General features: G+C 41.8%; 1 protein-coding gene across 4 annotated transcripts in view; it reads left to right on the top strand.

Annotated features, from left to right (window-relative positions):
- EPHA3 (EPH receptor A3) overlaps positions 1–24,688 on the top strand; it is a 501,294-nt gene that overhangs the window by 308,617 nt on the left and 167,989 nt on the right. Inside the window, exon 1 of one of the 4 annotated variants that reach the window (XM_068270666.1) lies at positions 21,865–21,900. The exons of the other annotated variants lie outside the window; for them this stretch is intronic. Within the exon in view, the coding sequence (XP_068126767.1) occupies positions 21,873–21,900 (28 nt within the window). The 5' untranslated portion in view covers positions 21,865–21,872. Of the gene's footprint in view, positions 1–21,864; positions 21,901–24,688 lie in introns of those variants that run through there. 4 annotated transcript variants of the gene reach the window in all.

Here is a 24,688-nt window from a genome sequence, read left to right as displayed (position 1 = left end):
GCCTGTCTCTATGATGGCAGAGCCCTGTGAGCAGGTCAGGAGCCTATTTAATGGGCTCCTGGCCCTGTCTTTCAATGTAAGCCGCTCCCATTGGCTTACATTGAAAGACAAGGTCAGGAGCTAATGAAAGCGGCTTCTGACCGGCTCACAGGAACTCTGCCGTCATAGAGACAGCAGAGTGGGTGGCCCAGGATCCCGCCGTGCGGCGGTGATGGCAGTTCCGACGGGTATGTGCGGCGGTTTGTGGTATTCTACCGTTTCTATACCAGCGATCTCTGATCCTTAAGGGGGCAGAGACCGCTGATACTTAAGTGGTTAAAGGAAAAGGAAACCTGTAATGATGAAAAAAAAAAGTTTCAGTCACCTAGGGCATCTGCCAGTTCCCTGCAGCCGTCCTGTATACACACTAGTTGAAACTCGCCTGGGGCAGCTGATAACCACCTCCTCTGCCGAGAATCCAGTGTGTGTATAGCAGCACCTGACCCCCTCGGCCTGGTGTACAGCCTGCACAGCCTCGGCCCTGCAATATCACTCAAGGGATTGAGTCCTGATCCCCCCCCCACTGGGTGACATGCATCCGATGTGTGTACACAAGCTTCAAGTTGCTTGATTGAGTTTACCTTCCCGCTCTTAGACCCTTGAAGGCTGCCGCAAGCCAAATATTCCGGAAAGCTACATCTCGTATGTACGTACTCGCAAGAACTAGTGCATTGTTTTCCTGATAGGAAATGTTACTCACTTATCAGACTGCTAAAATAATTTGAGCTGCTGAAAGTGGCCAAAAAAACTGTGCGGTATTTCCAAGCTGACCTCAATAAACTCAAGGTGATGCCAAGGCATGCGAAGAATGATCTTTTTGCTCCGTGCAGCACGTAGCTCATGTAAGAAAATGGGCATTTGAGGGTGTTCTGTAAAGCAAAGGAAGTGATCACCGCTCCAGACAGGGATTTAGCTATTAAAGCGGACCTCAACTCAGAACTTCCTTTCTGCTCTAAAAGATAAGCAGCAGCATAATAACCTTTAAAGAAAAACATTTCTTTGTTACAGCTGACATAGTGTTAACATCCTGTGTTTACAAATTAGCAGCTCTGCCGTGACAGAGGAGATCCCTGAGCTGACACAGCTGGGAGATCAAATTACAGTTGTGATTAGTCACAGATGAGGGGGAGTTAGACAGGCTAAGCTCTCTGAACACATACAGGGTGCATTTTTCTATGTTTACCTTCTGTCCTGGGCAAGCGTTCAGGCCCACTTAAAGGAATCACCAAAGACTTCTAATGGAAATACAGTAAAATAATAATATGTCCAACAGACTGATATCTTTCTTTTTATAATGTTCTGACCTTTGCCTGGGTCACATCACATTATAGTCAAGAGGAGGGCAAAATGTTTGTTAAATAACATTTGTGTGACAGCCGTTACATGCAGTATCCACAGCAACAGACTTTTTATCAATCCAGGACAACCTGATTTAACATTAAAAAAAAAGATCTCACTGGTGGGGTTTTAGGCTCAGGGTTGAATTTTTGGTGAGGCCACAAAGGCCCCGGCCTTGGGTGGCTGCAGCTCAAGGGGCACCTATATTTGAAATAGGGGTTACTACATATGAAAGAGAAGGCTGCAAATGGGGATCAACACATGAAAAGGGAAACTGATGCTCAATTAAGCTGTTCATGAAATAATGCAGCTGCAGTACATGGATGATACACATGAAAGAGGGGGCTGCACATGGAATGGGAGGGGCTACAGTACATGGATGTTACACATGGAAGAGGGGGCTGCACATGGAATGGGAGGGGCTACAGTACATGGATGTTACACATGGAAGAGGGGGGTGCACATGGAATGGGAGGGGGTGGCTGTACATGGATGTTCACATGAAAGAGGGGGCTGCACATGGAATGGGAGGGATCTGCTGTACATCTGCTGTACATGGATGATACACATGGATGTTACACATGGAAGAGGGGGGTGCACATGGAATGGAAGGGGCTGCTGTACATGGATGTTTCACATGGAAGAGGGGGCTGCACATGGAATGGGAGGGGCTGCTGTATATGGATGTTACACATGGAAGAGGGGGCTGCACATGGAATGGGAGGGGCTGCTGTACATGGATGTTACACATGGAAGAGGGGGCTGCACATAGAATGGGAGGAGTTGCTGTACATGGATGATACACATGGAAGAGGGGGCTGCACATGAAATCGGAAGAGCTGCTGTACATGGATGATACACATGGAAGAGGGGGCTGCACATGGAATGGGAAGAGCTGCAGTTTATGGATGATACACATGGAAGAGGGGGCTGCATATAGAATGGGAGGGGCTGCTGTACATGGATGTTACACATGGAAGAGGGGGCTGTATATGGAATGGGAGGGGCTGCTGTACATGGATGGTACACATGGAAGAGGGGGCTGCATATGGAATGGGAGGGGCATTGCAGAACATGGAAGGGGAGCCCTAACATACTGGGCCTAGGGGTGGCTGAATGGAGTAATGGTTAAGGGCTCTGCCTCTGACACAGAAGACCTGGGTTCGAATCTTGGCTCTGCCTGTTCAGTAAGCCAGCACCTATTCAGTAGGAGACCTTTGGCAAGTCTCCCTAACACTGCTACTGCCTATAGAGCGCGTCCTAGTGGCTGCAGCTCTGGCGCTTTGAGTCCGAAAGGAGAAAAGCGCGATATAAGTGTTCTGTGTTTGTTTGTTTGTTTAGGGGTGGAAAAAGTATAAATCTGGCCTTGTTTAGACTAAGACTATGGTAGGATTAGACTGTGAGGTACTTTTAGGGACAGTTAGAGACATGCCTGAGTATTCTGTACAATAATGTGGAAGATGTCAGTGCTATATAAATGCATAATAATAATACTTGACATACAGTGCAGCCCCCTGTCATAGTGCAGTTGAGAGGGATTACCATGGTACTTTCACCAAATCTGAACTATATACTGACTTTGTTTCATGCATTATTGCTACTACTAGACTAGTTTATTGGACTATTGTTATTGATTTATATACTGTCAGCGTTTTCAATTGTGCTGTACAGAATACAAGGTATAACAATACAAAATAAATAATACAACAGTTACCAATACAAGTCAAAAGTGGATTACAGCCAATGCAGTAAACAAATCAACGGGGTAGCCGATTTTGGCGCCAGCTCTGTGTAGCCGATTTTGGCGCCCAGAGTTTCAGCTGAAACACAAATTAGCTAAAATAAAAGGTAATTTGACTGCTGTCAATGCCAGTGCCTGAATTACGTGTCTCCCCCAAGTTGCAACAGCTTGGAGGAGGAATAGTAATCAGAGCGGGCCCAGAGTCTGGGAAGAAACAGGATGAGCTGTCTTTCGGCTCCACCCTGCACCCAAATTGCCTGCGACGGTAATCAATGTACCCACAAATCAACTATAGATTTAACACAGGGATGGGAGATATGCACACACATTACACAGCAATGTGAGACAAAAGGGAAAGAGAGCCCTGGCCAAACAGTCGTACAGTCTAAAGGGTTAAGGGATAGGACAGTAGAGGAAAGGAGGCTGTTTATGAGATGGTAAAGTGGTGGTCAGTGGCCAAAGTGTCCTAAGTGAGATAGTATATGTGGCTGAAGAGGTATGTTTTTTAGGGTGTGCCTAAAAAAGGTAAGTGTGGGAGAGTGGCAGATGTGTTGAGGGAGGGAGTTCCAGAGGAGGGGAGGGGATCAATGGAAGTCTTGTAAGCAGGGGTGAGAAGAGGTGACCATTGTACTATTTTTAACCCCTTCCCGACCGCCTAACGCCGATAGGTGTCGGGAAGGTGGCAGCCCCAGAACCGCCTAATGCAGAAAGGCGTCAAAAGCGGTGGGCGGAGATTAGCGGGAATCGCACATCTCTGCTTATCAGTCTACCAGCGACGGTCGCCGCTAGCAGACTGTTAGACATTGTACAGCGCTGTGATCTACAGCAGCGCTGTTGCCTATGAGAGGGATCGCTGTGATTGGATCTTGAGAGGGGGGGGGGGGGGGGAGGAGGCAGAAATAAATAAATAAAAAAGCAGGCATTTTTATTGAAAAAAAAAAGAATAAAATTAATTTTAAAAAAAACAACTGCAGCAATCAGATGCCAACAACAGAAAGCTCTGTTGGTGGCAAGAAAAGAGGGAAAATGTCATATTTGTGCTAAGCAATATGGCCCTGCAGCGAGCTGTTAAAGCATTAAAATTGTAAAAAATCGCCTGGTCACTAGGGGGCTGTAAGCCTACGGTCCTTAAGTAGTTAAACTAGCTTTGAGTCCACTTTTAAATAATCTAGCCCATGGATTGCAAAAATCAATAATTGTTAATATCTCAGGTGTCATGTGACAGCCACTTACTGTCCAATAAGAAGACATTTTAATAAGGAAAGTATGATCAAGTTGAAAATGCTGCCAAAGGTGTTATATAATAATGATACAGGAAGTGGATAATTTGCAAGACCTTTCAGATGAACAGTGTATAAGGCAGGAAAAGGCCATATTATACCGTCAGGAAAAAACATTTTGGATGACCACCATTATTCTAGGCATGTTTGGGCATTTATTTTTTTTCCTTTAGCCTTCCCCAGTCTTGGGTAAAATGGAAAACAAAGGAAAGGAAAAGGGTAGGCAATAAAACAAATGTAATCCTTTTTCTCACTATACAAAAAACTACAATACTTTTTATTTTTACCCGAGTTGGAGTTTATCTTTAGTTTTACCTACTAACTAGTACCTTTTCCCTTCCCCTTCCCTTTTTTCCCTGAAGGGATATTGGTGATGTTAGTTGCAAAAAAAATCTGTGAATAAATTCAGCAGAAAAGTTTATCAAATCAGGGGGAAAAAAAAAAAATTGTCTCATTTATATAGTAACTTACTCAAGTCACTCAGAAAAAATTATCCCTAATTGAGGTTTACTTTTTCACCTTATTTATAAAACTTTATTTATTTGCTAGGTCTTCAGATGGTGTTATCCAGATAAGGTGAGAAAATGATTAAGAAAAATAAGTCATGAGAATAGTGTATCAGAGTGAGTGAATTTTATCATTGAAGAAGTGTAGCTCTTCAGAAAAGTGAAAGGATGTACAGTATTTTTCAAAGAAAGGTCCATTAGCAAGATATGGAGATCCAGAGAGAGACAGCAAATAGGTATAGCTCTAATGACGTGCCTTTTTTTTCAGCGAGTGACTTGCAGTTTGACTGGGGAAATTCCAGTCGGTTCCTGTGGTACAGCTCTAGAGAAGTCTGAAAGTGTACATGTAAATGACAAGAAAGTTACTCTGAAGTCCCCTAAAATACAGCTTTTTATTGCAAAAAGCTGTTCAACATTATCGCCCTAACTAAAACTCTGCATCCCTGCGGCTGAAATCTAACTAAATCCCCCAAACTCCGCGGGGCACACTGCGGGGAGCGCTTCCATGAGAGGCAGAGCTTTCAGCTGCAGCTCTGCCTCTACACGTGTCTATCAGCACGTAGCTCCGCCTCCACCCGCCCCTCTCAGTCTTTCGTCACTAAGAGGGGTAGGGAGAGGCGGAGATACACGCTGATAGATGCGCATGGAGGCAGAGCTGTAGCTGAAAGCTCTGCCTCCCACGGAAGCGCACAAGGCAGCAAAATTCACGACCAAGAAAGTCATGGATTTTGCAAGGGGAGTTTGGGGAGATTTAGTTAGATTTCAGCCGCGGGGATGCAGCGTTTTAGTTAGGGCAATAATGTTGAACAGCTTTTTGCAGTAAAAAGCTGTATTTTAGGAGACTTCAGTGTTTCTTTAAACATGGGATACATTACAGTGCGTTTGAATTTAAAGGTTTTTTTTTTACTTATTTTCTTTCAAACTGGACAGAGAGAAACCCCTTGTAGACACATGCTAGTATATTTAAATACCAGGAAGTCCCCATCTTTCAACATATTTTATCTGATGTATATGGACTCACGTATACATGCAGTACTACTGAAAATATACTTTGGTTTTGATTTGTTTAAATGATCCTGTTTACTTTGATGGCGCAGTGGACACAAAGAACCAGCAGTTAAACCGTACAAAGTAAAGAATTAGACCAGTGAATAGAATGTGTTTTTCACTGTCTGTTTGTAATAATGATAAAATGATTTGTTACATTTTATACATTCAATAAAGTGGTTTACATAACTACAAGTGTAGTCTGCATTTTTTTAATAAAATGACTAATAATTGTATAATGGGGTTTTGAATACTGCTGGAGTAACAAAAATGAAATATGGCTGTTTTAAGAACAGCAACACGCTTCCAAGTGGAAGTTTAATAAAAGTTAAAGCACATAACAAAATGTGCTTGCAGTGAATTTTACATATTCATTATAATTTTCAAAAATGTTAACAAAATATTTTGAAAGCTATAGTATTTTTATTTATTTTTTTTAGCTTAACTCTCATTCCTCCTTTTTTCTCTTTTTTTTATATATAATTGTTGGATCTGTTTATAAAACATTTCACATTTGCTTAAAATGTTTCACGAATCACTAACTTTGCACTAAACAGAATGTATAATAGTGGACTTGGCAAGGAACGTCACGTGTTTATAGATGACTTCGAAAATATGAACACTTTCAAAATTGGAGGCTTTTTTCACAAGCCTTTGGCAGACTTTTCTATATGTAAAAAAACACGATTGTATGCAAGGTTGTCATAGGAAACTGTGTGTGAATGTTTCTCCAGTGCTAAGTGGAATAGAATAGTGCAATTACTTAGCAAAATAATGTATCTTAACCACTTCAGTCTTGGAACGTGTTTTGTTAGCAAAAATTCTTTCAGAACTGAAATTGTTATATAGAGATTTTCTCAAATTCCACTGGTTATGGTGAGTAATATTGTTTTCCTTTTTCATTTTATTGACCTTAACTTTTATACTCTTTTTTTCCCCTGTAAGGTGAGCAGATATTTTATAGGACATTGTTTTAACCCACTTAAATTTTTTCAGATAATTATTTCGGAAACTTGCAATAAATTAAAATCTCTTGCACATTTTTACCTGCATAATTTAACTTTATTTTTAGTGTCAGGTCTGACTATAACGTTTTTGTTTTCATTTTTTTTTTATGTATTAAAAGACATTGAAGTCGTTTCTGAGTACTAACAAATTACATTCCTAGTATGTAACCCTATTCACCATTTATTAATTAATTGGACTGTTATTACCTATTTATCCTTAACAGATGCTTTTTGTTTATTTTACTAGTAGCATGCCTTATTTGGAAGTAAAACATTGCTTGTATGAAATGCTAACTTTTATTAATTACATTTTTGGACAGAATTGGGGGGGGGGGGGTGTTAATATATTAAGACTTAAGACTACACAACATATTTACAGAGAAGGATTACTTTAAATTGTTTGTTAAAGTTGGTTCTAATTTTAGTATTGAAACCATATTTTAATGTGCTGTATCATAATAATGAATTTTATATTCTATCGTTATTTGATACCCCTATATGTCTTATAACCTATGTTAGAACTTTAAGTGGGAAAGACTATACAAAATAAAACTAAACTATAGTAAAGACTGTAAACTTACACATTTTATATTTTTTTTTTCTTTATGATATTGGTAATAATAAGTACTTTCACGGAGGAAGAAGAATGCGTATGAGAGTTGTAACGTAACGGCCGGGTATCTATAAGTGAGATTATGTAAAAGTCGTAGTTTATGTAAAGTATAAACAAACATTGCTTTCATAAGGGAATACTGTACCTGCTAGACTAAACAAAATTGCAAAGCACGTCTTACTATCCTCGTCCTCCCAGCTGCTTAGTCTAGTGTCCCGAGCAGTATGGTTGGAATTTTAGCCCATGTGAAAGCTCTTCCAAATCAGAAGCAACTGCTGAGTGCCAAACTCAGTTGGATGTGAGACAGCTGGAGAAATGGAATACGCTCTCATCATATATCTTACCTACGAGTCATGTCCTATTGTGATTAGTGAAACTTGTTTGTCCGTTCTGCAGCGTCGAAGAAGAGTTTGGAATAAAAATAGTAGCATTTCCCATAAATCTGAAATACTAGAGGAAGATCACATGCTCTGGTGCGGATAGGATAAGGAGCTCAGTGAGGGACTCGTTAGCAGGAACAGGCCAAAGATTTTGGGAGGAAGTGGGAGGAAGCTTGTTATTAAGGGGAAAACTGTGGTACAATGTGTATCTAGTATTACTATTTAGTATTTATATAGCAACAACATCTTCCGCACCGCACTGCAATGTATTTATTTATCCCCCCCCCCGACACACACACACACACACACACACACACACTCTTTTTCCTCTCCCTCCCCACTACAATCTTTCAGTAAAGTTCCTCTTTAAAGTTTGTAGTGCCCACTGTCTGCTTTAAGGTCTTCATTACTTGTCCTAGGTGGTCCACTTTGGAGGTCCTGGACAAGACCACCCCTGGTCTTGACGTTAATGGGGAGTGATATTATTAATCTGGCAGAACTAAAAGGAAACAGAGTAAAGGCCCATACACACGTCGGATTTCCGCGAACGACAGGTCGTTTGAACGTCCCGTCGTTCCGTCGTTCGCCCGCTAAATCGGGCATGTGTACAGACTGTCGTTCACTTGATAAGGGTGGGTTTGAGCGATCCGTCGGGCGGATTGCTCAAACTCACCGTTATCAAGTGAACGACAGTCTGTACACATGCCCGATTTAGCGGGTGAACGACGGGACGTTCAAACAACCCGTCGTTCGCGGAAATCCGACGTGTGTATGGGCCTTTAAAGAGATCTTTAGATGTCACAATTTCAGCAGTACACTTAATGCTATATGCAAACTTATAAACGTTTGTCTGCTAAAACACATTGTAGAGCACTTTATGGCCATTTGGTTTGGCTTCTGTGCTCCATGGAGTGGGGAGGGGGAACAAGCAAGCTCACCCTGCTGCAGGTACCTCAATGGAACATTAATGGTTAGGGGACAGTAATCTGTTCTGCCGAATAGCCAAACAGTGTGTACTCAGCTTTGACTCTTGAACATCTGCCCATAATTGACATACCATTTTTCGGCGGATTGACCTTGTGAGTTTGCTCAGATTTATCACATGATTATTTATCAGGGCTATGAAGAAGGGTGGAGGTGCAAGGGTTTAGATCAGGTAAGCACAATTAATTAATTATTAATTGTAATTGTGCTTGAATAAACCTTACCTGGTCAAAACCCTTGTTTTTCTTGGATTGGTCCATCTGGAGAGGTAACATACCTCATGTTTTTATGTCTTTATACTATATACTCAGAGAGATTTATTTCTAGGCATGTCCACCCTTTTTCATTGCCCACTACTACACCTCCTTTGGATGTGTCCTTCCCACTAATGTGGTGCCATCCACAGCTAGTAAGGACACCAAGAGAGTGACCACCCGGTTCCGGCAGGACCTGGAGTACCGAGCAGGGATGGTGTTTTCCCTGTAGGCGATATACGGTGGTTGCAGGTTCTGCAACCCACCTTTGCAGTGCTGGTCGTAATGGAAAAATCTACGCTTACGGATCATTACGCGTAATTTTACGCTATTAAGCATTACGCACTTACGGTTACGGCGTAGGAAATTATCTACGGTACATCACTGTAATTACGCGTAAACTTACGCAGTTACGCGTAAGGTTACCGCAATGTAGGCGGTTACACTACGATGTTAGGCGTAGTGCCGTAATACCCATTAATGCGTATTTTTTGACGCATACGGACGATATGTACGCAATAGCCGTCAATGTGACAGTTATTGCATACATATCATTCGTATGCGTCAAAACGTACGCTTATACTGAAGGGCGGGAGAAGATACTATTGGTTGCTTAGGATGTTGACTGATTGGCTACTCTTAGAAAAGGGGAGTTTTTACTTTAGTAATTACGCGTAAAATTACGCGTAAGTGTTCGTAAAATTACGCATACCTAGCAATTACGGTAGACAGTGTAATTACCATACCACTTTATTGCTTACGCGTAAATAATTACGCGTAAGACCGTAAGTTACGCGTAGCGCTTGCGCGTAAATTTACATTGAATTACGATGCGTAATTACGCTCATGCGTAATTTCGGCCCAGCACTGCACCTTTGTGAGTATAACTACTCTTGTAACATTGAGCTAATTTTACCCTTTGACAATGCACCATTTGGCTCCTGTTCTCGTCTTTAGACACAGGCTACCGTGGTTACCCTACAGTGACCATCCCTACTTCTACGTGATTATCAGGTCCTATTAGTTTAAAATTAACATTTATGTTATGGAACAATAGTCGAGTGTAAATATTTCCCCACGTAAGCTAGACTTCATCTCCCGTAGGCTGTGGTGAGCTGATATTTCTTGACATCAGGTGGAAATCAGTTCTCCATCTGGTGTTCTGGCACATAGCGCAATGGCCAGAGCCAAATCAACATGGCTGAGTACTCTAGATGTGTTCACGGCTCACTGTGAGGTGTCACAACAAAGCAGAGTGCATTGACATGTATATCGGCGGCGTATCTCGCCCCGTTATATGTGTATCAGTGCGTTATCTCTCCTCTAATGAGATGTGACTGGATATTTTCCTGTTTTCTGGTGACAGGGTGCAATTTTTCACTTTATTATTATCTATAATGATGAGAGCGGAAATAATACATTTTGGAAGCTAGCTTCTTATTTCTTGAAACCAGAGATGATTTTGACAAGAGATCCTTAAAGAGAAACCATGACCAAGAATTGAACTTCATCCCAATCAGTAGCTGAAACCCCCTTTCCCATGAGAAATCTTTACCTTTTCACAAATAGATCATCAAGGAGCTCTGTATGGCTGATATTGTGGTGAAACCTCTTCCACAGTGTGATGTCAGGACCATGGTCCTGACAGTTTTCTGTCTGTAAACCTCATTGCATTGTGGGAAACAGCTTTTTACAGCTGTTTCCAACTGCCAAAAAAGCAAGCAGCATCTCCTTCCAGTGACATCACCTGCCAGCAATAAAAATGTCACCAAATGATAAATGTCAGAATGTAAATCAGGGAGAGGAAAGATTTTACAATGGGGAAACACTGACTACATTTTTTAGACATAATTATTGTAAAAATGAAGCACTTTTTTATTACATTGGGAGTCCCCAACTTACGGATGCCTGAATTATGTACGGACATAAGACACTTTGCCTTTCTGAGAATCCGGTGAGTGATAGTTTTTTAAATGCACTCTGTAAAGCAGGGCTTTTGGCGCCCAATGCATGCCGCAAAGCACCGAAGCTTGGCACAGCTATAGCAATAATGCTATAGTACACGCCCAGCGCACAGGTAATTCAGGGATCCGGCTATTGCCGGAGCCGTCATTCAGCTCACCCTGCCCCAAAAAGCCATGTACATCTCTGCAATGTCCTGTGGCTAAAGCTTTGGGCCTCTTAAAGTCGCACGTTAGAAAATGTTTCAATGCAGAAATGTTTCAATACAGAAATACAAAGTCTGTGCGACATTCACAGTGCACACGTTGCGTTTGTGTGTAACGTGTAGAGTTATTTAAAAGTGCTGCATGCTGTGCATTTAGCAATGAATCTGCTGCGTTATTTGTGTTGCACATGCTCAGTAATGTCTTTTTATTTTAAAAAAATGTACTGCATGCGCCAGTTTCATTCCATCACTGTGCGACGAAAACGGTGCACCAAGAGATGCATAAAGAAAACGTCCAAGTTAAAGTCTATATGCGTTGCGTTAGGTGTCACCATGTGATAAATGTCTGTAAATCAGGGAGAGGAAATATTTTACAATGGGAAAACACTGATTAAATCATTTATATGTAATTATTGTAAAAATGAAGCATTTTTTATTACATTATTTTCACTGGAGTTCCTCTTTAATAAGAACTTAATGAACAACATTGTTTTTTTTTTTTAAGTATTATGATTTAGTCAGTGTTTGCCCTGATTTACATTCTGGCTTACTTAAGGGGCCCATACACCTAACGATTTTACCGCGATATACAGCAGATTCGATCACTGTGATCATATCTGCTGTGAAATCGTCACACAAACGCTGACAGAACGATCGATTTCTGAAATCAATTGTTCCGGTCGATTCCCGTCGATCCGTCCATGCGGAAGTTTTTTCTCGATCGCCGGCGGGTCGGGAGTGCGTCGATATCGGCATTTGAATGCCCGACGACCGACGCAATACACCGGAGATACATTACCTGTTCCGGCCGGCGCGACTCCCCCGGTCTCCGCTGTCTTCTTCTCCGCTCCGGGCTCCAGGGCTGCAGCTTCACTGAACTTCCTGTCCCGGCAGGAAGTTTAAACAGTAGAGCGCCCTCTACTGTTTAAACTTCCTCTGGACAGGAAGTTCAGTGAAGCAAGCCAGCCAGACTGCAGACCAGCGCGGAGAAGACAGTGGAGACCGGGGGAGTCGCGCCGGCCAGATCAGTTAATGTATAGCTGGCGGACAGACGGCGGTGGCGGCGGCAGCTCCACAGATTGTGATCGGTTTCATGCTGAAATCGATTCACAATCTGTTTGCAGTAAAGGCAGCCATACGATCCCTCTCTGATTAGATTTGATCAGAGAGGGATCTATCTGTTGGTCGAATCTGATGGCAAATCGACCAGTGTATGGCCACCTTTACCCTGTTGTTTTTAGTGCCCACTGTCAGATTTAGGAGAGATGTGATATGAAAAAAGAAAATAATATTTCTGCTGGTTTACTGTTTTTATGTGATGCCAAAAGTGACATTACTTCTGCCCTTTTTTTTTTTTTTTTTTTTTGTAAACCCAGCTCATTTACTGCTTATTTTACAGATTATTGTCCCTCCCACAGCAAACACCACCTAGATAACAGGCTTATACTCTTCAAGGGAGGGAGGTTACCAGGGCCGGATTTCTGGCAAGGCCACATAGGCCATGGCCTAGGGCACCAGAAGTTTAAGGGCGGCTCAGTGAGGAGCAGTAAAGCTGTTCTTTGCAGCCATCCTATCTACAAAGACAGCTTTAACCTTTGAACTCTCTGTCCTGTACTTGTGTAGGCCCTGCAAGATCTGTAAGCTCTATCCTGCCCGGTATACATCAGCCTAACTCTTATGGTGACACAATGGGTCCATCATTAATGAGATGGCAAACATAACATAAAAGTTCTTAAGCAAAACATAATTTATAATCTATACGCATATTACTAAAATAGTTATTGTCTGTGACATCCAATGATGGAAAGTAAGTAGAATTCTCATGGGGGGCGGGCACGCAGAGATAACAACCATACAGACCGTATAGTTGGCCTTGGGCGGTAAAAAGTACAAATCCGGCCCTGGAGGTTACATTAACTTCTGGTCATAATGTTCTTATCTTATTTGAAATGGGAAGTTTCTATTATTTGCATTTTCAGATAAGCTTGTTACTGTAGCTAAAATAAATACTTCCCACAATCCTGTTGGCCCTGTTCAGTTTGGCACAGTTCAGCAAAAGCACACTGGCTAGGTAAATAGAAAATAAAAACTAGGGGACATATAGAGTCCTATTTTCTGGGGGGGGGGAAATGGTTTACATCTATATTTGGGGCACTAACTATTTTTAGGCATTTTTTTATTTTAGGGTGTTACAACCCCCTTTTGCTACAACACAGAGTAAAACAATCTTACACTACTGAGTTACAGAAGCCGAATCGGCAACCCTGTTCTAATTACCAGAACAATGGTCAACCAATCAGTTTTTATAAGGAACTGTTTAGCACTCAACCAACGACTTTAATGGTCTTTTCCAGACCTCTCCTCTATCCGCAGACATGTTTGGCAAACACACAATCATGTCATCTTAAAGGAGAGACAAGATGTTACATTGTGGACTTGCTAGAGGCCAATTCATCTCATCATGGTCGAGTCAGAGATAGCTGCCAAGCCATTGGCTACATCATTAGCCGCGATCAAGAGGGCTTTGTCCTGGAAACACAAACAGCTGGCAATATTTGCGGAATCATTTAGCAGCGTTTTAACCGTGCATGAAAATACCGGCGGGCCTTTGAAGGGTTAAACCTATCAAGTCTTTAGGCGGAATTGTTGTGGAGTGCTGTTTTATTAGCGACATCTGCATACACAATAAGCTCTTTATTCCCCTCCATCTGCAGCGGTGGTTAAGACATCCAAGCTGAGAGGGATGTTACTCTCCTCTTGTTTGTAGTTTGTATAAAAGCTTTGGAATGCGAGATCAGGACAAATGAGAACATTGATGTCTCTGCTGCAGCTACAGCCCGATGGTCCTCACCCATCCTTCTTCTGGTGTGAGCAGAGGAGACCCCCCCATGCCTGATTAACTGCTCTAAATGAATCATCTAAGATGGTGTGCTTCCAAAGCTAACTTTTCCAATCCCATCTTTAGTTTTTTTTTTATTCTGTTAAAATACAGTAGGATATTTTTTAAGACGAGCTGCAGAAATTATGGTTGTCAGCAAGTTCTTGGTGGCATTTTTGGTAGTTTTGGTTGCCGGGCTCCGACTCCTCGACTCCGACTCCACAGCATTGCTTGGTTGTCTTTTATTGAAGTGCCCTAGTGGGAAATGAGGGGGAATGAGCAAGTTATTAGGGCGAACTTTGTGGATTGAGAGATTAATAAACTGAAGACTTACATATCGCAATTCCCGGACACTCAGTCGAGGCGGATGTTAAGGACTGAGAAGGACTGTTAAGGAAGAGAATCTAGTGTGTATACAGAAGACCCCGATGTCACGCTAATATCCAAAATTACTATTATTTACTTGCTGAGGACCCGGCGTTACTCGAATATGTATATGGTTAGATGGCTCCGTCCACTTTTTTTAACATTGACACACAGTCACTCAATGACCAAGTTTGTGAGCTTTGCGGTCCTTGGCATCAATAATGTGAGGATGGAAGCAGTTTACATTTTCTCATTGAAATCAATCAAACAATTCTGATTGGCTGTTTGTGGCTCTGCCCCCTTTTCTGAACTCAACTAAAAAACTTTGGAGCCAGAGCTTTCTGACATGCTGCCCCTACCCTGAGGAATGCCTTGCCAAATTCAATTAAGACAGCTCTAACCCAGGACACTTTTAAATCAGAACTGAAAAGTCACCGGTTTAGTCTGGCATTTATGATCACTTAACTTTCCCCCCTGTGCACATCATTATCTACTGATCTGAGACAAGCTTATGTGCTTTGAGTGCTACGGGAGAAAAGATCTTTACAAATGTATTATTGTTGTTGATGTTGTTGAGGGAAATAAGACAAAGCTTACTCCTTATGATCATCTGACCATTGCACCATCGCTGATAAATAAACGTGGACTCGTCCTGTGACTGTGGCATTTAGAGATCAGCTTATGCTACTGGTCTGATGCATTCTCCTCCTGACTGGCAGAAGTCATTGTTGTCACTTTTCACTGAGCCGGAACCTCAATTCATTCTGCACAGCTAGACTCAGCGGCAGATAACGTCACCTTCGGACCACCACAGACCTTCCCAAATCAGAGGTGACCTATTGAAGTTCAGACCGTTGATGTGTTAAGTTGGATTTTGTTTAATTCCAGCTGTGGTCGAAATAGTGTCACGTAGAGCAGGAAGGTGTTTCATTTACAGGCCGGAGCTGTTGAGCAGGAATAAAACCATAGCAAGTGGTGGGGGGGGGGGGGGAGGAAGGGGACTATACAACACATCAGATCCTTCAGAAGTCACTGAGACCCCCCCGCCGTCGCTCAGATAAATGATCACAGCCACCACGGTGACATGTACATTTCAGCGCTTCTGGGAGTTTACTGTGACAGCAAGCAGCTACTTAGAGACGTTGTTGTTGAATTCCACCCGCAAAGCAAAATAATTTATTTCGGCACCACTGATAAAGCTGGACTGGCCTGACCCGAGTGGTGAACTATTAGCGTTGCCAAGTGGAGGAACAATAGAATGGAAAACTCACAGGATGGATAAGGAAGGACTACATTGTGTGCGGATTCTGTACAGCACTGAAATTAAATTGGAAGAAAAAATTAGGCCCACGTTCAATTTCTGTTTCTTTTTTTTTATAGTTGTGTATTAAGTGATATTTTAAAGGGCCACTATTGCGAAAAATTTTAACATTTTGAATACTTACATACAAGATGTACGAGTCTCCCAGAGTATAATGCGCTGTACATTATTTATTCTATGTAGTTGTCGCTTACACTAGGCAATAAAAATCTGAAAAGTTTTGGACCAGTCCATCTTCTCATGGTGGATTCTCAGTATGTACTTTATTTTTTACAAAATCACCTTCCTGGAAAGGGTCTATACAAAGATAGTGGCTGGCCCTCCTACTCGCTTGCATACTATTTTGGCAGTTGGACTGAGCAACTGCCATTCAGTAAGTGGCTTTGCAAATGAAGAAAACCCTCATAATTACCCATTAGGAGATAGACTAGTCCAAAACCTGACAGATCTGTCAGATTTTTACAACCTACTGTAAGTGACAGTGATGTAAGAAAAATAAATGTATAGTGCATTTGACTCTATACATACACATTTTACGATTTTTTTGTTAAAGCGGTCATTTAAATGAATTACAAAGTGTTTTGTTTAAAATAATGCAGCTACAGAGCTGGAGGCGGGGCTGTGGAGGAGGTAGCCCAGCCTCCAGAAGAGAACGCCATGGTGTTATTGCACAAAGTGGTGGGGCCAAGCCTTATATGGTGTAGCGAGGGCGGAGGGGTTGAGTAAAAGAAATTGCGGCGATCATACACTATAACTTATAAAGTTAGTGTCCCTGACACTAACGTTACCCTTTAGTAGTCAATGTATTTAGAGGCTTACAAGTGCTCCAGGATAATTTATTTTAGCACATTTTTTATTATTTCTTATGTGTTCCATTTCCCTGCTTCTAATTAGTACTGCTGTAATGTATACTTATGGCCACTTGTCACTAGGGGGCATTGTAAGACAATAACAGAGGACTCCTGCTTTCAGTTGCTATAATTTCTGCTAGCAGAGAGAGATGAAAGCATTTCAAGAATTTACAGCACAAGCTCTGCCAACTGAGGTCAAAATTAGTGCGCTTATCTCAAACGAAATAACTTGAAGTTGCTGACGGATTAATTCACACTGGAGGTCCGCTTTGATTCTTACTTACCAGCTGAACTCTTGAAAAATGTCAAGATTCTGATTATTCACCAAACAGTCCTGCTGCATCATGAATCACTGGTTTGTTGGCACTTCTGTTCAGCCAAACGCTCTGTGCCAAGATCGTGCAGGGCCAAATATTCATCCGAACGCACTGCCGGTTAAGGAAATTTAGGCAGTATAAATTGGGTCTAAAATGTAAAAAAAAAAAAGTAGCAAAACTTTTAAATACCAGGATCCCAGGGCTTCAAAATGCTGCACACAGCACCTAAATGCCTCCGTTACCTGCACCATAGATAACCGCTATTAATGATGGTCTGGGAAGAGGCAGCTTTCACCTGGAACTCAAGACTGTTTCTGCTGTTTCTGGCAGTGCTTATTATGAGGTTGCGCATTCATCATTAGAATGTGTGTGCAGCCAGGACCGCCAGAAACAGCAGAGATATAGGTGGTCCTGGCTGGGCTCCAGCCAGTGCAGAAGTGAACAAAAAATTGATTGCTGTCTGTAATTAATGACCAGAGTCTCGGCTTGAAGGTAACACCTCTATTTTTACTATATGTAATGTTTGGAAGCCATGAAATCTCAAATAACTAAAAGACCACTACCATGAAAAATTGTAAAACTTGACATACATGTAAATAGATACATAGAAAATATACGTTTCTCCTAGAGTAAAATACACTGTAAATTACTTTTCCCCCCTATGTTACTGACAAATCTGACTGATTTTAAACCACTCTAGCTGCTCGTGGAGGATTCTCAATAATTTTGTTATTGTTTTTCAAAAGCACTTTCTGGAAAGGCTCTGTTCAAATATTCCAGCTGGCTTCCCTATTTGAACACTGTTTTGACAGTTGGGCTGAGCGGCTAATATTAAACTTTCCTGGATCAATGTAGTCAGGACCATTTCTTGGGCAGTGCGGGCAGGGCAGTGGCCCTGGTTGCAGACTAGCAAGTAAAAAAAGGGGGTGCAGGCAGAAGGACATAACCGCTAGGGAGCTGGTGACACCCGGTGCAGCCAAATAAAAGAAGAAAGAAGATTATTAGTGTGATCACCTTCCTTGACTCCTCCTGGGCTGCCTGCGTCAGACTTCAAGCCATCATCACGTTACCACCGCTTGATGACACCTAATGTCCTGTAGCGGTACTGCAGGCTGTCAGTGCGCGGCACCCATGGAGGAGTCGGCTTTTCAGGCTCTCTTTTCCTGTGTTTTCCTGGTCCCTGCTTCCTCCTGGATGAGCGGCTGGTCACTACTAAGTAGGCAGATCTACTTGTGACCTGTGGCTGTGTGTCCCTAAGAGTAAGAATTTGCAAGTCCGCAATTAGAAAAAAATTATTCTTAGCAAAATGTACCACCCAAAGAAAGCTTAGATGGTGGTGGAAAAAACACAATATAGATCAGTTCAATGTGTTAAGTAGTTATAAAGTTATTGGCGAATCAATGGGAGGTTAAAGTTTCTTGGATGAATAAGGTGAAACAACACTGAAGGCTGAAGTGGTTAAAAAAAACATAGGCTACTTGATCTGGGGGGCTGAGAGGATCAGGTAGCTGCAAAAAACGCTGTTCCCCCGCCACGCCTGTGGGCCGCACTGGCCCACTTTCACTTTCGTGATCTCTGGGTCACGACGCTGGAATGAGAGACTGTGTTTCTCTCACAGTGTGCAGGGAGGTGGGGACACGGCAGGGGGCGCGGCCAGGTAGAGAGAGCTGCCCAATGGCTGCTCTGGAAACCCTGCAGGAATGCCCCTGGCAGGCGTTTTGAACATGGAATTTCTCTCCCCTGTGTTTACCTCCGAGGTAGCGACAAATATTGTCGCTAATCTCAAGGGGCTATAGCGCACTGGTGAGGGATCAAAGAGGCATGTCATGAGGCAGAGAACATGCCTCTGTGTCCCATCTACCCTCCTACGAACCGCATTGGGTTCTCTTTAAAGAAAAACTCAGACCAAGAATTGAACTTTATCCCAATCAGTAGCTGATACCCCCTTTTACATGAGAAATCTATTCCTTTTCACAAACAGACCATCAGGGGGCGCTGTATGGCTGATATTGTGGTAGAACCCCTCCCACAAGAAACTCTGAGGACCGTGGTACTCCTGGCAGTTTCCTGTCTGTGAACTCTATTGCATTGTGGGAAATAGCTGTTTATAGCGCTTTCCAACTGCCAAAACAGCAAGCAGCAGCTACATCACCTGCCAACAGTAAAAATGTCACCATGTGATAAATGTCAGAATATAAATCAGGGATTTCAAATATTTTACAATGGGCAAACACTGACTAAATCATTTATACATAATTATTGTAAAAATGAAACACTTTTTTTTATTACATTAATTTCACTGGAGTTCCTCTTTAAGTATAGTCCAGTGTATCAGAGGAAGGAAAGGTTAATAGTTGGAGCCCGAAACAGCTCTGGGGTCCCTGCAGGAGCTCCTCCCCTCTAGTTCCCTCCGCCCACTTGCCGTATCTCTCGAGTCTAGCTACAGATCAAATTCAGCAGGTTACAAACATGCACGCTGTAACATAACAAAGGGAATTGCATTCTCTGCTGGCTCTATGGCACATGATCAGCTGCACGTGAGCTCTTCGGTATAAACACCAATGCTTGTCAGAAGAGGTAAACTGAAAACTATTTATAAAAAAATAAACAGCACAAAGTGCTTCCTGCCATTCTTATTTCTTTTGTATCTCCTTTGTATACACTAAAATAGTATTACCATAGGAACTGAGCCATTTAAACATGTGCAAAACAAGCAGCAGGAGGGCGACGGCAAACAATGTCACTGGAGGAGTTATTGAATGAAACGATGTGAGCTGGGGGGCCGGATCGTAGCAGACGTGGGCGGGGCCGGCTCCACTGACTGTGTTTCAGCATAATGGAACGTGATTGAATGCATCACTTAACTTAATGAAATGTTTATGCATATTTGATGGGGGATAATCTTGTATTCATTGATATTTTTAATTATTTATTTCCTGTCTCTGGTCTTGCTCTGTCATTACTTCCTGCTACTAAGCAGTTGTAGCTTAGAGTCTAATACTTTTAACCTTTTCATTATGTAACATGAAAACTCACAGCAGGTTTACAAGATTACAACAATTACAGTTTAGGTTTAAAGGGAAAATATAGTGACTTTTTTTGTTTGTTTGTTTTTTCTTTCTTTTTTTCTTTTTGTATTTACTTATAATTCCGGTACATCAAATAAGTGTTTGAATTATTTATTTGAACAAATCCCGTAAGATACATTGATATTCAAATATTTCCAGTAAAATGCAGTAGATACCGTATATAAAAGGGATGTATAGACCTAATAATAATTAAAAAAATAAAAATAAAAAAATAAGTGCTAATTTTTTTTTTTTTTTTAAGATTTCTGCTTTTACCACTGTCCTTAAAGTGTACCTGAAGTGACATGTGACATGATGAGATAAACATATACATGTATAGTTGTAGCACTAAAATGAAACTATCTGAAGTCCCTTTCTGTTTTCCAGTACAGAAAGAGTTTAAAAAAAGGGAAAACTTTAGTTGTTATCTCTGCAAAAGAGCTTGTTTGAGCTTGTCGAGCAGCTTTTGGAATTAAGTCTGATTTCCTGAAAAGTTAATAAAAGCTTAAAGCCTGAATTCTGTCAGGGAAAAGAAAAATGATAAGGTTTTACTGCAAGAAAATTAAATCTTAAAAACAAAGCTATAAAACTGAAAATAAAAATAGGAGACTCTTTTCTATACTAGTAATGTTCTATTTATTATACCTACTACATAGACAATTCATTGTCTTATTAGTTTATTTTCACTTCAGGTCAACATTAACACTGGTTTCACTCTGTGTGCATTACATAACGAACATCTTACAATGTGTGTGAACTGCAATGGACACTGCATGCATTATATTATAGACGTTAGTATAAAGCCTGCATGCAGAGGGATAGTGTAACATGTAGAATAACCCATGGCATTGAAGGGGCAGTTAGTCAACATGCAGCATTATCCTTGACTGCACTCTCATGGTGGGAACATTCTGCATGTGCACAGTTATGAGTCTTGACAAACAGGGCATGCAGAGACTTTACCCAGTTGACAAGATCACGATCAAAGAGATGTTATGCTGGGTAGTGTCATGGACTGTACTAGGGATGACTTTTTTTTCAATCTGATTATTCAGATTATATTGTATTAGTAAAAAGGCCCACCCGTTAATAAACGGGCGCTAGGCCATGACCGCAACCCCCCCCCCCCCCTTCCCCCGTAACACTTGCACAGACGCATCCCGCTCGCCCATACTCCACTGATTTCCAAAGTATATGCAAACAGGGAGATGTTGCTTGCTTATCAGTTGGAAAAAGCTGTTATTTCCCACAGTGCAATGAGGTTCACAGACACCAAACTGTCAGGTCTGAAAGCACGGACACAGGGACAAAGGAGGACGCAGAGACACAGGGGTTTTATTATATAGGATGAGATCAGTGATGTTGCCATTGTAACCGTTAGCATGTAGCTAAAACTACACCGCACTTGTGGCTGCTTAAAGGAGTCATCAGTCAATTTAAATTACTTACCTGGGGCTTCCTCCAGCCCCACTGGCGAACTCAGGGGGCTATTCCGGGTGTCTGGAACCTCCCCCCTGCACTGAGCTGTGTATTCAGCCAGGGAAGCCAGCATAATATAAACAGCCTCATTCTCCCTCCCTTCTTACTTCTAGTGCCTCCCTCCAGCTAATAGAATGAGCGAGGCAGCCCAGCTTCCCTCACAAGAAGATGCAGCCTGCAGTGAGAGAATGTTGATTATGGAGTCCCCCACTCTCCACAGCACAGAAGTGTCAGACATGATGAAATTAGAGTGCAGGCAAGCTGGTAAATATACACAGCATGATGCAGAGCTTGCCTGGACTCAGGGTCTGTGGGCAAACATCTGTCTGGTCTCTCCCCATTGTTATAATGACTGCATGTGTGGATAAGGTGTGGATAACAAGCTGAAAAGTTTTTGACAGTCCCTAGACTCCAGGAGGGCTTCTTTCTGACTTGTGTGAGAGACTGACAGGGACAGGAGTCCGATTACAGGCAAGTAGCCTGTCTGATGTGGGACTTCAATACAGATAAGTTCTCTGCTCCATCTCAGGCTATTCTCAATTTCTCCACTCCTCTCTCTGGGCTAGTGCAACGCCAAAATGACAATAGCAATCGCTAGCAATTTGTGAGTGTGATTTTGTGAAGTGATTTTCAGAGCGATTTTTGAATGAATTGCTCAAAAACATGCTACATGCAGTATACCTGCGATTTTGAAAAAGTCACAACGCTGCTGTGGGAACACCCACATAGGGTAACATTAGCCAAGCGCTTTTCAAATCACTGTTGATTTGAAAAACGCTCAGAAGCCCTCTTGGTGTGCACCAGCCCTCCCTCATTCACCTTTGTTTCCCTCTTCCCCTAGAGCTGACTGTGTGTTCTTGTCTTACAGGAAAGCTAAATAAAAGTGCAATCCTGGTGAGGCAAAATATTATTATTTAGTATTTATATAGCGCCGCCATCTTCCGCAGATGCATATATCCCTGCATCATATGGGTATCGCTTGCGCTATGTGAAACTATGTAGCATATTCCACTGAATTGTCCAAACTAAGTCTATCTCCTGTTCCCCTCTTGGGGAGTTGTTCCAGCGCTGCACCCCGTTCACATTTTCTGCTACCAGAAGCCCTCAAACACTAGTGTCCTTGAGTACTTCCAAAGATAGGCAGCTCCGTAATACGCCAGCGCACTTTTGTGCATGGGCAGTATGGAGCCACCTGTATTCGGAAGCACTCGGGACATACGTGCTTCTGGACCTTTCAGGAACCCCCCCTTAAAAATCCTGCGTTTGCCCCTGAGCCCCTTGCAGCTGACTGTCCCACGATGTTAGCTGAGTTCACAGCCTTCGGTCCAGGGTCCCCGCATGGTGCAGAGGCCGACCTCGAGGTGGTCTTTACTGTGCCTGCATAAAGCGCCGCTGTCAATCAAGCTCACGTTGTCTGCGGCGTCCTGCGCAGGTGCAGAACTAGAACTACTGCGCCTGTTCAGTACGCTGCGGACAATGGGGGCTTGATTGACAACAGGGCTTCATGCAGGCGCAGTAAGGATGCCCTCGAGGTCACCATATATGGGCCCTGGACCGACGGCTGTGAACTGAGCTGTCAGCGTGGGACAGTTAGCTGCAAGGGGCTGGAGGAGGCCCCAGGTAAGTAAATCGGCTGTAATTTAAATTGCCTGATGACTCCTTTAAAGGGATTCTTTCGCGAATGAGGAAAAAAATAAAAAGTGGTTTATGAATAAACTATTAAACATCCTTTTAAAATACTGTAAAAAGTTTTTTTTTTTAAAATGAATGGTTTCATCAATACAACGGTAATGTAAATAGTGACGGATGACGGCTGGGAGGCTAATCCATTTGTTAGGGGTGGTGTTTTTTTTACTTTCTTTTCACAAACATAACTCCTGCCTAAGTAGTTTTCAGTGGTATAACCCACTTCTAGCAGGAATAGCAGTTACAGCCCTAATGGCTGAGCTCAGCTGAGCTGCTCAATATGTGTTTACATTGTTGCTAGGCAACCAGAGGCCGTGCAGAGACTCATTTGTGAAAAAGAATCATAAGCTGCTGGGAGAATGAATCAGTCCTATCTACACCATATGATTCTTTGTCAGATTTGATTCAATTCGATTTGATTCATTGATTTGATTTGATTCAATCTGACATGTCCGATTCATGATTCGATTCAATTTGAATCAAATTGAATCGAATCATGAATCGGACATGTCAGATTGACTCAAATCAATGAATCAAATCAAATTGAATCGAATCTGACAAAGAATCATATGGTGTAGATGGGACTGATTCATTCTCCCATCAGCTTCTGACTCCTTTTCACAAAGGAGTCTCTGCATGGCCTCTGGTTTCCTAGCAACAATGTAAACACAAATTCAGCTGCTCAGCAGAGCTCAGCCTATAACCACTTCAGCCAACAGCGTGGAAAATCTCATGCATCCGAGCAACGTTCACGTCCCATTCATTCGCCAATAACTTTATCGCTACTAATCACAATTAATTGATCTATATCTTGTTTTTTCCGCCACTAATTAGGCTTTCTTTAGGTAGTACATTTTGCTAAGAATTCTTTTTTTCTAAATCCATTTTAACAGGAAGATTAAGAAAGAAATGGAAAAAAATCATTATTTCTCAGTTTTTGGCCATTGTAGTTTAAAATTAATACATGCTACCGTAATTAAAACCCATGTATTTTATTTGCGTATTTGTCCCGCTTATTACGCCTTTTAAATTATGTCCCTATCACAATTTATGGCACCGATATTTTATTTAGAAATAAAGGTGCATTTTTTTCAATTTGCGTTCATCACTATTTACAAGCTTATAATTAAAAAAAAAAATGAATAAGATGCTCTCTTAACATGTATATTTAAAAAGTTTAGACCCTTAGGTAACTATTTATGTAGTTTTTTTTTTATTTGTAAATTTTTTATTTATTTTTTAATTAAAAAATGTATGTGGGTGATTTTAGTTTGGGAGGTAAACAGCTATTTTTATATGTAATATAATGTAATTCTTTCTTTAAAAAATGTATGTGGGTGCAGTTTACTATTTGGCCACAAGATGG

The sequence above is a fragment of the Hyperolius riggenbachi genome, chromosome 2 (genome assembly GCF_040937935.1).
Source record: "Hyperolius riggenbachi isolate aHypRig1 chromosome 2, aHypRig1.pri, whole genome shotgun sequence".
Lineage (NCBI taxonomy): Eukaryota > Metazoa > Chordata > Amphibia > Anura > Hyperoliidae > Hyperolius > Hyperolius riggenbachi.
Note: the sequence above shows the minus strand (reverse complement) of the source record. Positions and strands in the feature narration are given on the sequence as shown.